This window comes from Mangifera indica, unplaced genomic scaffold (genome assembly GCF_011075055.1).
Source record: "Mangifera indica cultivar Alphonso unplaced genomic scaffold, CATAS_Mindica_2.1 Un_0003, whole genome shotgun sequence".
Taxonomy (NCBI): Eukaryota; Viridiplantae; Streptophyta; class Magnoliopsida; order Sapindales; family Anacardiaceae; genus Mangifera; species Mangifera indica.
The window spans coordinates 462,603-479,789 of NW_025401095.1; the positions used below are offsets into that span (position 1 = coordinate 462,603).

Sequence of the window (17,187 nt, forward strand, 5' to 3'; positions counted from 1 at the left end):
TGAATTCTAACTCATAAGCTGCTTCCTTTTACGTAACAACGACTATATATGTAACTTTCTTCTATTTGAACTATCAAAACAAGTGACTATAGAGTTTTCATGTTGATGTTTATAGAGTACCTCACATAGAATCATGACTTCAGCTTCACAACCAAACACTCAAAGTTGTTAAAGAAGTATATCATCATGTCAATATACCATTGGAGGGCATTTGGTAAAAATAATCTCTTTTCTAATTCATTTATTGTGGTAATTGGTTAGATAAGTTAATTGATGAAATATTTTTGGTTGTTTATGCAAACTTAGAAGAATACCCTTAATCTTGGGTGGGCATGTAAACTTTATGAACATAATTTAATTGGTGCTTTACTCATGCTAATAATTTTTATATAAGTACTTCGTTGTCACATATGTTGATATTATAGGTTTTTTTATCATGCAGTTATTTTCTATTAGTGCAAAATAACCCATAACAAAATAAAATAAACGGATCATATAAACCATTACAATATTAACATAATAAACCAAACATAATAATGGAGTGTCTTTTGATGTTGTAAATCCAAAAAAGAAATGCATTAGAAAAAGCTATAGTCTCTGTATAACAAATCACTTGTACATTACAACTAAAAAATAACTTGTAACATAGAACAAGTGGCTTTGCTACATAGAAAATGATAACCTTTTCATTAATATACATATAGATTTCGTGTAACTTGTAATTAAAACATCAGTAAATAATTAACAATTAATCATGATTCTCATAATATCATAATAAACCATTGTGACATTAATATGATTATACAGTGACAAAAGACAACTATGATAAAGAAAATAGATCATAAATAAAGAAAAAAAATCATAATATTCTATTTTGTCGGTTGGGTTACCCCATCGGTACGACGACCTCATCCTTTACTGCTACCTAATGTGTAGGATGAGCCAACAACAAGCATCAGAACTAGACTCAGATAATGCAATCGATTATGACCAAGTTGATGACATTGATTGTAGTTTCGTGGTTGAACTTCCTTTTCTTGTGATGGTCACCTAACATAGTTGGACAAATGACTGGATTGTCTTCATTGCATTTGGGACGGATAAATTGTCCGCATATTGGATAGTGCCCAAATTGATTGATGGCCAACCGAATTAATATCTTTTCTATACACTACTTGTAAATAATTTGTGGAGTAATATATGTTGGCCCATTTGAAACGGTCTAAAAGATTATTGAATCGTGTAACAGTCGCGACATGGGTACATGAAATTTGAGAAAGTTGAAATTTCCCACAATCGCACTGCAGTTAAAGAAGATTAGCAAAGAACAATCACTGCCCTGAATCATGAACTTCGTATTTGTAGACGTTAATTGGTTTCACTACTATATTTGTAAATTTACGCACATATTCAACAATCTTATCCTTTGCCCATAGTGTTAACGGGTGAGATCACTCCCCTAATTAAAAAACTAATCAAACCTAATGTAATCAATAATAAATAAATATACCAAATTTAAGCAAATATACCTACTAAGTTTCGCTGATTGTAAAACCAATGTTGTATTGTTCTCTTAAGAAACTCAATCAATATAGTGATAGACAAAGCTTTTGCAATACGTGTCAAAGTATTGAAGAACTAAACAATATTGGTTGTCATGATGTTATACTATCATCCTTCAAAGTGTACGCGCACCCATTTTTTATACCTAATATTGACCAAATAGTTTGTCGTAGTGCCATTTACCTCGGTAATTTTACTCATGGCAGATTCAAAGTCCTTGATGTGATATATCTTTGTAGCTCTAAAAAATAATCTTTCAATATGTTTGATGTTTTTGAACTGCATACGTATATTACCTTTTAAATGGTAGTTACAAAAACTATGACGGGCATGCAAGAATTTGTTTGCCACTAACATAATAATTGAATTATGTCGATCAGAAACAATAGTTAAGTTTGGAATATCATTGATACACATATAAGTACCTCAAGAATGAGGTCTACATATCAATTCCCTTATTGTGCCCAATACCCAATGCTAGTGGATAAATTTAATTATTGTTATCTTTAGCAACAACTATGAAAAAAGACCCAAGGTACTTTCTTTTCAAATGTGAAGTGTCAATGCAAATCACTAGGCAACAAAATTGTTGAAATCTCTTTATTGAACAACTTAAAACCATGAAAAAAAATTGAAACTTATTTTCTACATCAACATCAATATGTGTAGTAGTTTTTGGGTTATTAAACTTTAAATTGTGACAATACTTAGCTAACAGCATGAAAGACTCTTCGAAAGATCCTCATAATGCATTTATACCATATGTCTTTACACGCCACACTTGTGTGTATAAAATATCAATTTTGTACCTCTTTACCATATCGAAAATAATTTTCTTCTGTCAATAGATCCGATCAACCACAAACATTGATTTATGGATAGTTCTCAGTGATCTAGCACCTGCCTATCTATAATGTGGGAATATTTGATCCATTAAACAAGTGTGTATGTTATCCATACTTCGTAACACCCAATTGTCTCCACCTTCCTCCTTTCTAGCTCACACCCACCAATTGCATTGATAATATACACACCTAAGCTGATAATGTTTCACATCAAAGTAAACAATTTTCCATTGAATAACTATCTCTAAAGCATATCTTTCAAAAAAAGCTTTCAATTCAGCCTTCAAATCTTAAAAGCCCATCACTTTGAGACAGTTTTCTTTTTGTATTTCTCGATTACTAATACCCGTATTATCAACATCCACAACGGGTTGTAAAACCCACTGAAATGAATTTGGATTATGAATTTGACTTGTATATGCTCCAATATCTATAGAGTCATGACGTCTTATGCTAGACTCGACCACGGCATTGTAAGCATTGATTTGACTTCTCCTAACGTCTTCGCTGGGTACATAGTTAGGCTCACCATTATCATCAAATCTTGGAAACTCATCATCATCATCATTTTCGTTGTCATTACTGTTAAAATTATATTCCTTGTCGACATTGTCATTACCATGGTTCATACTATACTCTTGAAAACTTTGTGATTGTACCCAATCGTATGTTAGATAATCTTCTCTTTCTTCCTCCTAAACCTCTTCGTCTTGTTTATTGTCTCTTCTTTCAATAAGATTCTCAGTAACATAAAATTTTATCGATCCACGTAAACTTCTTATTTCCATCATCACATAATCAAAATCATTATCGTCTTGAATTTCAATAGGACCCATCGATACCTCACCAATGATAAATATATGAACATTTGATTGACTTTGATCGATTCTTAAATGATAATATATTTTCACCACAAATTCTTCGAAATCAATACTTATGTCAACAAAGATCAATCTCCGTTCCCACTGACATATTTCATTATATTATAATCACCTACAATTTATTGTCCTCTGAAACAAACTATAAATCCAACTTTTTTCATTATTTTCTTAACACTTGAATCATCCAAACAAATATTGGATAAAAGTTCCTATGGGAGGTAGGCAGGATCAGCTACATTGCCTAGGGTTCTTAAGTTATTGACTTTATTTTAGTTAATGAATGTTTACATCTACCCATTCTCAATCAAGATCTAAGTCTTAGTTGAACTATTAATTACTATTACAATAACTTTTAAATTACAAATAACAACATTTAACAATATATTCACATAAATTTATCATAAATGATTTCTATATATTTGGATTTCAACTATTATACCGAAAAAAAAAAAATGTAAGATAAAGGATATAAATCAACACTGACCTAAATTTGGATAAGTAATTTGCAAGATCTCTAAAGAAAATATTTAGTTTTTAACATATAAAGATAAAAATATTTTAGGTATTTAATGAAATTTGTGGTATAACTGTTTAATAGAAAAGGAGTGTGGTAAAATTGTATATACAAACTCAAAAAGTAATATATTTTTCAATATTCCTAAAAACAGGTTAATATTCACAGCCAAATCTTAACCACTAAAATGATGGAGAAGATGTCCCACCCCATCAATATATGTTGTTACAAATTCAAGGTTATTTATATGTAGATTCATATGTTTCTATTTTGGTTTTCAATTTCGTATTCAATTTTCAAATCATTTGTCAGGTTATTAATATTTCTGAAAGTATCTTGTGAGAGTATTTATTTGAGCAGGTTTCAAGTAGATTATTACTTGATTTGGTCAGCTTGCTAGCTTAGACAAATCTCACAGGTTCTCATTTTATGAAACCCTAGCCACACAACACCACTTTCTAAGGTAAATGATTCCAATTCTCATCAACTTTCAAAATAAATACAACCCAATATCTAACAAGAGACAGTTATGTTATTTATTTAGAAAGAGACAAAGATTATTGAGTTATTACATAAGCAGAAACATCTAATATCTAAAAAATTCGTTAATTGTGCTATCGTGTAAAAGTAAGAGACATAAATAGAATGTTGTTAAGCAAATCACAAGCCCATTAAGACCAGTTCATCCTGCTACTTCTCGTTAAGATGATTACTAATTTACTAACATATTCTAACACACTTTGAGTCAACCTACATGTAGATAACATCATTATACTTTTTTAGTACGGCATCTATACACATTTTTAAGAGAAAAATCTCCCAAACTAGATTATTCCTTCAGAGATGAATCAATCAGTCTAAATAAGTAAAACTTCGGATTTAATAGTTAGTTTTATAACTATTACACCAAATAAGTGAAGAGTTTAATCTTGAAATATTATTAAAGAGATTTAAACACATATGTCTAGTGTGTAACATTTTTTTATAATTAACTCCTAAATATGCTTACATATAGATACTTAATTATGTATTATGTACTGTAATGTTTAATTGGTATGTTTATTAATTCTCTTTGCTATATTTATATATTTACATAATTTTTCATGCATGTGTATTAATTAATTGAGCTATAAAGTCTTTATTTAAAATTTTTATGAATAGGGAGCAAAACTAGCAAGTAGTGAAAGTTCAGGATAGTGCAATTGTATAAATATGACAGTTTGGACACAAATCTGTAACATAAATTTAACAAGTATAATAGGAATTACATAGCAATCAAATAATATATTATCATGCCAATAATTTTAACAATAAAACTACATGCACTTATGATAAGTATTATGTATCATTACTAAGTGATTTGATCATTTTGAATTAAAAATAAATTAATACTCATCCACATGGTGATACATCATTACTAGTATCTAAATTAAGTATAGCTCTAATTTGTATAATAGGTTTAATATGAAGCTTGTTTCCTGTTATGAAAACTAAATATAATAAGAACAATACATTAAAGAGTTCTATCCATTTATTCTATCTCATTTTTTTTTCCAATGTTTGAGTTTAAAGAATTCAAGAATAGACAGAGGATGGTTTTAGAATTCAAAATTAAAGTCTTCAGTAATTCTGTTGTATTGAATTTTCCCCCTTGCTATAAACATTTGTATCTAAAATAACAATTTATCTCTATTATTACTATTTCCCTATAACTTAACATACCAATGGAAAAATGGGTTAAATTTGATGTTCAAACGTTTATTTTATTTTTGTGTCACTCATATGACAAGCTCAAAATAATGTAACAAGTGCAGGAGCAGACTGGTTTCTTTATGATAATTAATTGTTAAATAGTGCAAAGGTTACAATAAAAAGAGAATGGGGTGCTTACCTTAAAACTGGGATTATCAGAGATTGCTAGGCAGGGATTTGAAGTGAGACATAACTTCTCTTTGAACTTGATTCCTTCTTATTTTCCCAGCTGTGGTGAGTGGAAATGGTTTCCTCCATTGAATAAATACCTTTGGTATTTTAAACCTGAAGAAGAAGAAGAAGATTTAAGATATAGTATATCAACTATGATTTTTTAATTTCTTTGACTTGATGATTGAGGATTCCCTGCACTTAAGATGAAACACAAGTTAGAAGATGATACCCGGTTAAATTATTTTCTCGGCAATGTTGTTTCAGAACCTCACTAGATAAATATAGCTGTTTATTTTCGGCAGTTTGTCCACTATCATTATCAGACCATTGCCAATTTTCTCTTAATTTAACACATGCAACTACCATCTCCATCAAGCGAGTATCAGGGATTCCCACGACAACAACTGCAATAACTCCTTCATGTTGTAGTAGGTTCATCTCCACCTAGTGTCGCAAAAAATTACAGTTCAAATAGTAAAAATGACCAGAAATTTAGTTAAAAATCAATTTACAACATGAAGATAGAATTTCTGAAGCAATGCAGAAGATGGAAAACAGCAAAACTTCATCTAGTTCCATCTTCTTCACTTTCATTATTATATTTCTTTTTTATCTTACAAGGAGGGAGATCAAGTGATCGATCTTAATCAAGATTTACCTCTTCAGGGTAAATATTCTCCCCACCACTCTTGATACGACCACCTCTTTGCCCAAGTAGCCATAAATTACCACAATTATCAATGTGTCCAATGTCACCAGTGTCAAACCAAGCCTCATCATCAGATTTTGATGGCTTCGCTGAAACATGATCCCAGTATCTTAGCATTACATGAGGACCTCTTGTCAAAATTCTTCCAACATCAGAAGATCCCTCAATGCGGATATTTAATTCGACATATGGTGCAGGCTTGCCAACGCACACACCTCGTGGTTGGTGAACAGAATTCCGTTTTGTTTTACCAAATGTCTCAAGTAGCTGGCCACGTGTTTCAAGTGCTGGGTCATTGATGGTCATGAAGGTCAGTGATGAGCATGTCTCTGTCATTCCTTCATATATTAGAAAGAAAATATAAGTCAGAAGAGCAACCCACTACTAATTCTAAGAAGAGCTTGGAAGGAATATAAGAATGTGGATATAATTTACTTTCAACAACGTTTATATACATAAATGTTCTTATAAATTTAGACCAAGCTTCCTAGCGTGTTTAGTAAGACAAATTGGGTTAAGCTTAGTGGAACCTGTAGTGAGCATGAACATATTCATACATTACTGCCATTGAATACTGACTCTTTGCATCACAAGTTTAATATGGTCTACCTTATCCAAAATATTGTAAGAATGCATAAGACAGAGAAAACAAGACCCTAGGTTTATTAATTTAATCCACCTCAGCATGATTACACATATTTTATGTATCCCTTATTCTGCTTGTGGCCTCTAGAAGTCATTGCTAACTAAAGCAGCTTCCAGATTCCAAACTACTACTGTGTTACCTCAAAGATCATTTTAAAGCAGCCTGTATTAGATGAAACAAGAAAGAAAAAAGTGGGACAAGTGGGACCAACCATAAGCTGAAAAAAGCTTAGCTCCAGGGAAATATTTGATAGCATCTTTGATAAGCTCAACTGACAGACTCCCACCTCCATTTAGTACCTTCCTTACACTGTCCTTTCCCTTCCAAATCTCCTTCTTCCTGGTAAAAGTAAATTTGTTAACAAAGGCAATTGACTGCTTAGTACAGAGACACAAACAACAGTATTCCTTTTGGTTCATGCTGTGGTGGAACAATATCAATTTTAGAGAGGTAACTAGGTACAAGGCTTTAAAAGAGTATTCTAATAAATTACACTAGGCTAAAAGTAAAGCATCACACAGATGATATAAAAGGGTGTGGATGGAGAAAAGGGGCTAGAAGTATGATAGATTCCTGTCTCAAAGTAGCTCAATTCAATAGAAATGAATGACTTTTATTGATTAATATCTAGTGAATACAACCCAAGACTATTGTAATTATTATGGAATAGAGCAATGCCAATTTTCCCCTAGGCCAAGGCCCCCAAAAAACCCTTCAATTCCCAGAATTTTTTCTTGATAATTACAGCCAATTTCTCCCTCTTATTTAAAGTGTAGCAACCCCTTTAAATTAAGTTATTCTCCCTCTTTTTAGCTACACCTTATTTAAATATCTTATCTACTTTATTATCTTGTCAATCTTCTAATTTAAACACATTATTTGTTATTCTTATCAGCCACTTCACCATTTCTCTTATGCTTATCTGTTACACTTTGATAATGGGTGGCCTATCAATACTACCCCAACACACCCCACACCCAATTCAATAGAAATGAATGACTTTTATTGATTAATATCTAGTGAATACAACCCAAGACTATTGTAATTATTATGGAATAGAGCAATGCCAATTTTCCCCTAGGCCAAGGCCCCCAAAAAACCCTTTAATTCCCAGAATTTTTTCTTGATAATTACAGCCAATTTCTCCCTCTTATTTAAAGTGTAGCAGCCCCTTTAAATAAAGTTATTCTCCCTCTTTTTAGCTACACCTTATTTAAATATCTTATCTACTTTATTATCTTGTCAATCTTCTAATTTAAACACGTTATTTGTTATTCTTATCAGCCACTTCACCATATCTCTTAAGCTTATCTGTTACACTTTGATAATGGGTGGCCTATCAGTACTACCCCAACACACCCCACACCCACCCCTTGCCAAAAAAATAGATTCACCTTGTCCTCAAGGTGCAAAGCAAGAAAATACTTGCAAGGGTTTTGACACACATGCACCTTCAGTTCATTTATGCTGCCAAATTGGCACATGGGTGGGGTAAGTGGGCTTAGTTAAGAATGTCATGTGCATAAAAGGGCTGAATGTAAGTAGGCTTGGGCTTAGAGGATAAGCTAAATTTTATTTAAGTTGGGTTGGTTTGATGTACTTGGGCCTGGGTGTAAAACATTTGAGTTGACATAGACCAATTGGGTTTTGGGTCAGATCTTGATCTTGGGTTATTATTATATGGGCTGGCTGGATTTGGAATGTTTAAACAAGGATACTGATGAGTAATTGGGCAAAGCTACACATCCAACACTTCTCCAGGCAATAACTCACCCAATGACTCAATCACCAAACTAATGCAACTGCAAATACTGATAAATTTCCAGCCAAGACAGAACATACAAATTGTAAATAGAGCAGAAAAATATGTATTGTATTGATTGATTCAACAACTTAGTTACAACATTCTTTTATCAATACAATGACTATTTCCCAGCTATTACAATGGATAATCTCAGAATTACAGAACAGGGACAGGTTCCCCCAATAGCACAAGCTCAATAACAGTAAAACTGGGTTCCAAAAGAATTCACAAAACACAAACACAATAAACCAAATGGCTTCCTTGCTCAGCTTTCGAGAGGCTGACACTCTCCCGCCCACATTCCTCAAATCTTTTCTTCTCCCTCTACATTCCCACCTGCCCCCTTTTTCTTCCTTTCCTTAACTAATCCCTTCTTCTCTTCCTCAAATGATATGCCACGTATCCCTTTCCCCTGTTGTTGATTTGTTAGTATAGTAGAGGCTCTCCTATCTTCCTGCTTGTTGTCAACTGCCCTCCCCTCTTTATTTTTTCTTTTCCTGAGGGAGACATAAACATTAGTCCTAACAGATACATACCGGGTTTGGGTCATGTCGGGTCTCTTGTTTGAGTTGTGTTTCGTGGATACAATCTCCCTTCTCTTTGCTTTTTTCCTTAGTTTCATCCTTCTTCAACTTTCTTAACAACAAACCATAACAGCGAGACGCTTGAACAAATTCCAGTGGATGAGCTTCATCAGAAGCAATTGAATTTTCCCTAGAATATGTTGTCTCAACCAAATCAACTTGGAATTTGTTGGAAATTGTGTTAGAGCTTGAGTAAATGTGAAGAAGAAAGGAGGGAGGAAGGCAAAACCGAAGACACAAGCTGAGGAATTGGCAAGCGGCACCAGTAATAATGACACTAGAGAACAAATTATGGAAACAGAGAGATGTAATCCTAAAACAAATGGTAGCAGTGCTGATAATTTGATTGAGCAGCTGATGGGAGCTCCAGATGGCAGCACTCCAGAAGCAGCAAAGGTAGCAGACATACAACAAAAGTTTAGGGACATGCTAGGAAAAAGAGAAACTATGAAGATATTGGGTGCTAAGCTGGTACGCAAGGATTGGGGGAGCAACAGCAAGGAATCAACAAATAGGGACCTAGAAAGGAAAGAAGACAGTTTTTGGGAAGAAGGGAGAAAGGAATAGGGGAGAGATCCAGCCTTTTGAAAGTTGGAATAGTGCTGATTTCCTTGTATTTTGTTTGAGTCGAATGTAGTTATTTTGATTTCGGTGATGTTATTTCCATGAGAGATTGTTAACTTAAAACTTAAGAGAATGTCATTTGATTTGGCGTTTGTGGAAGCAATGGAATTGCAATGCATATCTGATTTCATTATTTATCAAACTTATTACAACTAAACATTAATTTCTTCCCTGTTCTCTGTATTTTTTACTATTACATTAAGGAAGAAGCCAATAAAATCTCTTGGGTGTACACCGATCCTTCAAGAAATTTTGTCCATGCTACTGCAACGCGGGAGAGGAATATTTGTGTAGCCTGCGCACTTTCCAAGTTCCTAATACTTGGTATCAAAGCATAACCAGGATGGACAGTCGGGTAGAAGGTCTTGAGAAGGAAGTGACGGAGGTTCATGAGAGGTTGACGAGGATGGGTAACCGGTTGGAGGGTTTGGACAAAGAAGTGAGAGAGAAATTAAATGACACACAAGTAAGGTTGGAAGGGATGGAGAGTGGCATGGAAGTCATAAAAAGGTACCTCCAAAACCTTAAGGAAGTCATATTCGGAAAGGAAGGTGGCGACAAGGGCAAAACACCAACGGGCCCAGGACCCTCCACATTTCTAGTTGCGGGTCATGGTAACACAACACCGAATGGGAGAGAGTCGACTCCTAACCACAACCCACCACCTAGAGTAGAGAAAGTTTATGTAGGAGTGGAGCCGTCAGAGATCGGGCAGAAGGGAGATGACTGCCTGGGTGGAGCTCGACGAGACGTTCAATTCTGCCGACTAGATCTCCCCTTGTTTGCTAGTGAACAAGCCTTGGAGTGGTTAGAGAAGGTTGAGCATTATTTCAACGTCAACCGAATATCAGGGAGAGAGAGGCTGACAGCCATGGGGGTTTGTATGGAAGGGGCGGCATTCCACTGGTTTAGGTGGAGAAGGAGACGACAACTGTTTTCTAGTTAAGAGGACTTCCGAAAAGCAACCCTTAAAAGGTTCAGAACAGACGATGAACGGTAGGCTCAGGAGTTATTTGTGATCCGACTAACAGACTTTGTCCATGAGTACCGGTGCCGATTCGAGTTATTATCAGCGAAGGTCGAAAAGCTGTCCGAATGCACTCTAACTCCCGGAAGAACTCAAGGAAGAGGTACAACTATTTCGTCCAACAACTCTAGAGGAAATGATGGAGAAAGCATAAGAGATTGAGAGAAAGAACGTGTTGATTGAAAACAAGGTGGGTGTCCAACCTGACAAAAGCTACCCGAGAACCCAGACAACCCCAAACCGACACTTAGCTCTCCTAAACACAGGCCAACCCATGCAATCAAATAGCCCACACCAACTGTCATACTACCAGCCCAATATCCGATCTAATCAAAACCCAAACACACAACCCAATTGCCCAATGGCCAACCCAACACTGACCTAAGCACCCAGCCCAACCCGTCCCACTTTAAACCTATGTCCTTCGGTCAAAGCAAAACAAAAAGTGTGTTCCTATACACAAACGTGGCATCGACGACGAGAGCTCCGAATATCTCTGTTGCGTCATTCTCTAGCCAACGAAAAGACAACAATTTTCTAAGGTTGTCTGACGACGAATACCGTTTCAAAATCGAGAAAGGCTTATGTTTCAGATGCAATGAGAAATACATCCCTGGACACCGATGTCGATACCGACAGCTGCGGATAATGATAGCCTGTGAACAAGATGCCGCAAAAGACGAGGACGAGGTAGTAAAAGAAGATGAAGCTGAAGCAAAGGAGTTGGAAGCAAACCTTAACTCGAGTTCAGTGGTGGGAATAGACTCCTCGAAAATAATGAAATTCATCCAAATCATTGGAGGGAGGCAGATATTGATTTTACTGGATAGTGGAGAAACATGGAAAATAGGATGAATTTGAGCGGTAGCCGATAACTTCAGTTTATCCACCACTATCCTCATTCTTTCTATTATTTCATATGGACTATAAAACCGAGGGCTCAATTTTTCATTAGGTCGTGAAGCCGAGGAACGGAAGCGATATGATTAAAGTCTAAGGAAGACATAATCTCCCACATTGTATTCGACATCTCGACGACGCTGATTTGCACTCTTTTTCATCTTAGATTATGCCTTGCTAAGGTTATTTTTCAATTGATCCAATATCAAATTTTGTTCAACAATCATGTCGTTGACTTCTTCAATTTTCAAGTCTTTCTCCACCAACCTTAGAAAAGAGGGTGGTTCCCTCCCATAAACCGCCTTAAAGGGAGTCATCCCTGCAACACTTTGAAAAGTTGTTTTATACCAATATTCAGCCATATCAACCATTTTACCCACTTTTTTGGTTGTCCCAAGCAAAAACAACAAAGGTAATCTTCGAGACTTCGATTAATGACTTCGGTTTGTCTATCCGTTTGAGAATAATATGCCAAACCAAACTTTAAATTAGTCCCCACAGCTTTGAATAGTTCTAGCCAAAAATTACTCATAAAAACTAGATCTTGATCAGTCACGATGTCTTCGGAAAGCCATGAAGACAAACAACCTCCGTTACAAAAACTTCAGCAATTTCATTGGTTGTGTAAAGATGACAAATAGCAATGAAATGCCTATATTTTGTGAGGCGATTAACCACCACCAAAATCGTATCAACCCTTTTAATCCTTAACAGCCCTGTAATAAAATCCATGGCGAGGTTTTCCGAAATATTTGTGGGAATTGGCAATGGCTAAAATAAACCCGCCGAAGACACGGCTTCATACTTCACTCTTTGACACATATCGCACTCTATCATGAATTGTTTGATATCTCTTTTCATCCCTTCCCAAAATAAAACTAATTTCACCCTTTTATACATCCTAAAAAAACCAAAATGGCCGCCGTAGGGAGATGCATGTAACTCCTTTATAAACTGAGCAACTAACTTAGAACCTCTCGTCAAAACTATTCTTCCCTTATACAAAAAACTTCCATTTCTTAATGTATATCCCTTATGTTTGCCTTGTTGATTAAGGATTTCTTGAATTAGAGACTAGAGTCTCTAATCACACAAACACTTCCTATTGAATTTCTCTAATTTCCGCCACCTACCATCGAAATTGCACTAATTTCTCCATTGAAGCTTGGGTTTCTAGACAAAGCATCAGCTGCTTTGTTCTCACATCCCATCTTGTACACAATCTCGAAGTTGAATTCTAATATTTTAACTAACCATTTTTGCTGCTCTTGTCCAATTACCTGCTGCTCAGTTAGAAAACGAAAACCTTTTTAATCAGTTCGGACTTTAAAATGCCTCCCTAAGAGATAGTGCCTCCACTTTTGAAAAGCCAACACAATAGCCATCAACTCCTTCTCGTAAACCAACTTTTCTAGGTTTCAAAGTGACAATGCCTTGCTCAGAAAAGCTATCGGTCTTTTTTTTTGCATAAGAACTGTGCCTAAACCATATTCTAATGTGTCAGTTTCAACTATAAATTCTTTAGAAAAATTAAGCATTGCAAGGACAAGTATGGAAACCATGGCAACCTTCAATTTTTTGAAGGCTCCCTATACTTCTTTGCTCCAGTTAAAAACGTTTTTTTTCAGAAGGCTAGTAAGGGGGTCTACGATTCTACTATAATCCTTTACGAACCTCCAGTAATACTTCGTCAATCGAAAAAATCCCTTCAGCTCCCTCAAATCTCTCGAAACAGGCCACTTTTGCATGTCTTCCACCTTGTTGGGGTCAGCCTTTACACCTCTTTTAGACACAATATGCCCAAGATAATCTATACATGCACATCCAAAGACATATTTCTTTTTGTTAATCACAAAACTGTGCTCCTGTAGAAGCCTTAACACCTCCCTACAATGCCAAAGATGATCTCTAATCCCTTTGTTATAAATTAATATATCATCAAATAATACTAATACAAACTTCCGTACATAAGACCTAAAAACTTCATTTATCACACTTTGAGAGGTTGTCGAGGCATTCAAAAGCTCGAAGGGCATGATAAAGAACTCATAGTGCCCCTTGTGTATTCTAAATGTAGTCTTCTCTATATCTTCTTCTCTTACTCGTATTTGATGGTACCCCAATTTTAGGTCCAGCTTGTTAAAGATTTCAACTCCCACTAGTTCATCCAAAAGCTCATCAATCATCAGAATAGAAAATTTATCAAGAACGGTTACTTTGTTTAATGTCCTATAATCCACACAAAACCGCCAACCCCCGTCTTTCCTTCTCAATAAAATTATTAGACTCGAGAAAAGCTCAACCCAATAAGCATCTCCTCCCTCACACACTGATTTCATCAAGGTCTTGAGTGAAGTTTTCAGACGCGTAAGAGACACATCCCTTTTCATCACCACCCTTTTTCCTCGCCATGATAATTTAATAGACTTCCCCAATTTATCTTCACTTCTCCCAGTCTACCAAGCCAATCAACCCCCAAGATGAGATCAACGCCACCTAATTGGAAAAGAAGGAAGTTTTGAATGATTTCAATTCCTTGAATATGTACTACTACCCCCTGACATTTTCCCAAACTAGACACCTTCCTGCTATCTCTTAAAACCACGGCAAACTTCGCTGGCTTCACTGGAATTTTTAACTCACTGACCAACTTCTTTGAGATAAAATTGTAGGTGGTTCCACTATCTAGAAGGAGCACCACCTCTTCTCCATTCATTGAGACTAGCACCTTCATGGTCTTTGGAGTGTTAATTTCTATAATAGAACTCGAATTCAGAGATGCCTCCATTTCTCTTTCTTCTACTGGTGTCGATTTTTCTTCGGTGTCTGTCTCTTCCTCGGCCTCATCCTCATTTGTTATCATAATTCTCAACTGTCAATTCCTATATTTATATCAAAGTACGAATTTTTCATTACATCAAAAACACAAGCCGTTCTCCTACTTGTCGTCGAAAAGTCTTCGTGAGTTGTTGTCTCATTTGAAAGTGGAGCATGAAGTACCAAAGTAAATAAGTGCACTGACTGCTACAGATGCGTTTGGATCTGGGTTATTACAGTTTGGAAAAGCTAAGCGAAAGTAATCACGGGTTCAGTTTGGGCTAGTAGCAATATGGTGGGTTGGGTGAGGAGCTCGGGTAGGGCCTAGGTTGCTATTAAAATTTGGGCTAGACACAGATTAACTCTAAGCTTAGGCTAGATTCTAGTTCACGAGGCGAGTTATCATCACTGGACTGGCGAAATGGGATAGGTTGGTGTATCTAGGGTTGGGCTTGGTGGGTCAAATGCTTAGCTTACCGTCAACAATTTCATTCTTCTCCTCCATTCCAAAGCGCGCAACATCACCTCTTCTAAGTCTCATAGATGAAACAACTTCGTTTTTGCCCAAATTTCTTCAACTAAACCATTCATAAAGAGATCAGATAAGGTTTCCTCAAACATATCGTCCACCGACAATGACAAGAGTTTGAACCGGCATTGGTACTCATGAACGAGGTCTATCTGTCAGAAAGCCAAAAGTTTGTTCATGCCCCTGTCTGAATCGCCTCAATACTACATTCCTTAACTCTTCCCAACTTATAAATGCTTCTGTTTTTCTCTCCATTTCAGCCATCCATGCCCAATACCCTTTATACAAACACTGGCCACCATAAGGCGTTGCTTCTCATATAGGTGATTAACATCGAAATACCTCTCGTAACGAACAATCCATTCCAAGGCGTCATCACCGTTAAACAAGGGAAGATCCAAACACTGGTACGAGATGTCCCTGCAACCACCCTGCATATCCCTTTCTCTTTCTTCCTTTGAGGTAACCTCTTTCACTCCTATGACTCCATCTCTTAAGGGCGGTGGCACTAATGCCTTCTACAGTGAAGGTGAATATGAGGGTGATGCTTCTTGACCCACTAAAGCTTACCTCTGTCCTCATTTCCTTTGCCAACAATGGTGTCCCTTCGCTCACGAAGGTAACTATTGAGGGATTCCACCTTAGCCTCTTTACCCCCTATCCTGTTGTTCATCTCCTGATTCGCTTCAAACATCTGCTTGCTCACTTTTTCCATCTTCTCTTTCATCCCTGCCATCTCCTTCTCAATGCCTTCTACCTGATTTTTCATTCTCGTCATGCTTTGATACCACTTCTGTTACAGACCTGAAAGGGGACCGAGATAGTGGCTGCTACATGGAAAACTTCCTGAAACTGATGACTGATGTTTGTTCATGAAGGAAAAAAAGGGAAAAAGAAATGCAAATGTAATGAAACAGTATTTGTGTAAACAAAGTTGTATTTCAATTTAAAGTGAAACGCAATTGTATTTCCAATATTTTTTTAATACAAAAGTAACTTAGTAAAATGATAATCTCTCAGTTTCACTAACACTTAAGACATAACTATATCACAAAATATAAATCTTAGAATCCATAACCCATAACTCAATCTCTAACTTTCGAGAGGTTGGGGCTCTCCTTCTTTGCTTTCTTCTCAAGCATTTTCTCTCTGCCTTCCTCTATTCCAACTTTGCCTATCTCATTCCCTAGCCCACATGTATATGCCTCCCCAAGAGCTGCCACTTTATCATTGAAGAATAGAGTGGTCCTATTATGTGATTGTCTGTGCTCTGTTGTTTCTGGCTTGTCCCCTACATTGTCTGTTGCATGTTTCTCCTTTGATTTTTTGTCATCTGTCCATTATTCTATTCCGTCACCTGTGTTCACCTTCTTCCCTTTCTCACATAAACTCTTACCCTAACAAGCATCCACTATCTAAGTATCACTTGCTAGAGGATCTCAAGAAAGATTGCAAGCAAGCCTACAAGATAAATTCATCTATTCACTTTTTGGCACCCCAATGATCTTAGGTCCAACAATGTTAGTTTTAAGTGTCCCTTTAAGAATCCAAACCTTCTTCATTTTAAAAGGTTTACCATTCCTAATTGGACAATGTCTAATAGTATGTCTAATGAATGAACAAAATTTGCATTTCATGTGTAATTGTCTAACACATTATCTCTTATGCATATCTGATACACCTTGATAATGGGTGGCCTATCAAAGTATATATCTGCAAATTAGAAGTCTATATTCATTCATGAAATATCTCTAGGAAAAGTCATTTGTTTGGTGACATATACAAGTGAAATCATGATAAAATCCAATATAAAAGAGA

At 35.9% G+C, this 17,187-nt stretch overlaps 1 protein-coding gene across 7 annotated transcripts in view; it reads right to left on the minus strand.

Moving 5' to 3' along the window:
- Positions 1-550: 550 nt before the first annotated feature.
- Positions 551-17,187, minus strand: part of LOC123205303 (2-succinylbenzoate--CoA ligase, chloroplastic/peroxisomal-like) — a 43,417-nt gene continuing 26,780 nt past the window's right edge. For 6 of the 7 annotated variants that reach the window (XM_044622233.1, XM_044622236.1, XM_044622237.1 and 3 more), the window contains 4 exons: positions 7,296-7,423; positions 6,388-6,776; positions 5,959-6,173; positions 5,541-5,840 (listed from right to left, as the gene is read on the minus strand). In XM_044622233.1, coding sequence (XP_044478168.1) covers positions 5,711-5,840; positions 5,959-6,173; positions 6,388-6,776; positions 7,296-7,423 — 862 coding nt within the window. In that variant the 3' untranslated portion in view covers positions 5,541-5,710. Of the gene's footprint in view, positions 1,302-5,540; positions 5,841-5,958; positions 6,174-6,387; positions 6,777-7,295; positions 7,424-17,187 lie in introns of those variants that run through there. The other variant, XM_044622231.1, reaches the window with a different exon arrangement.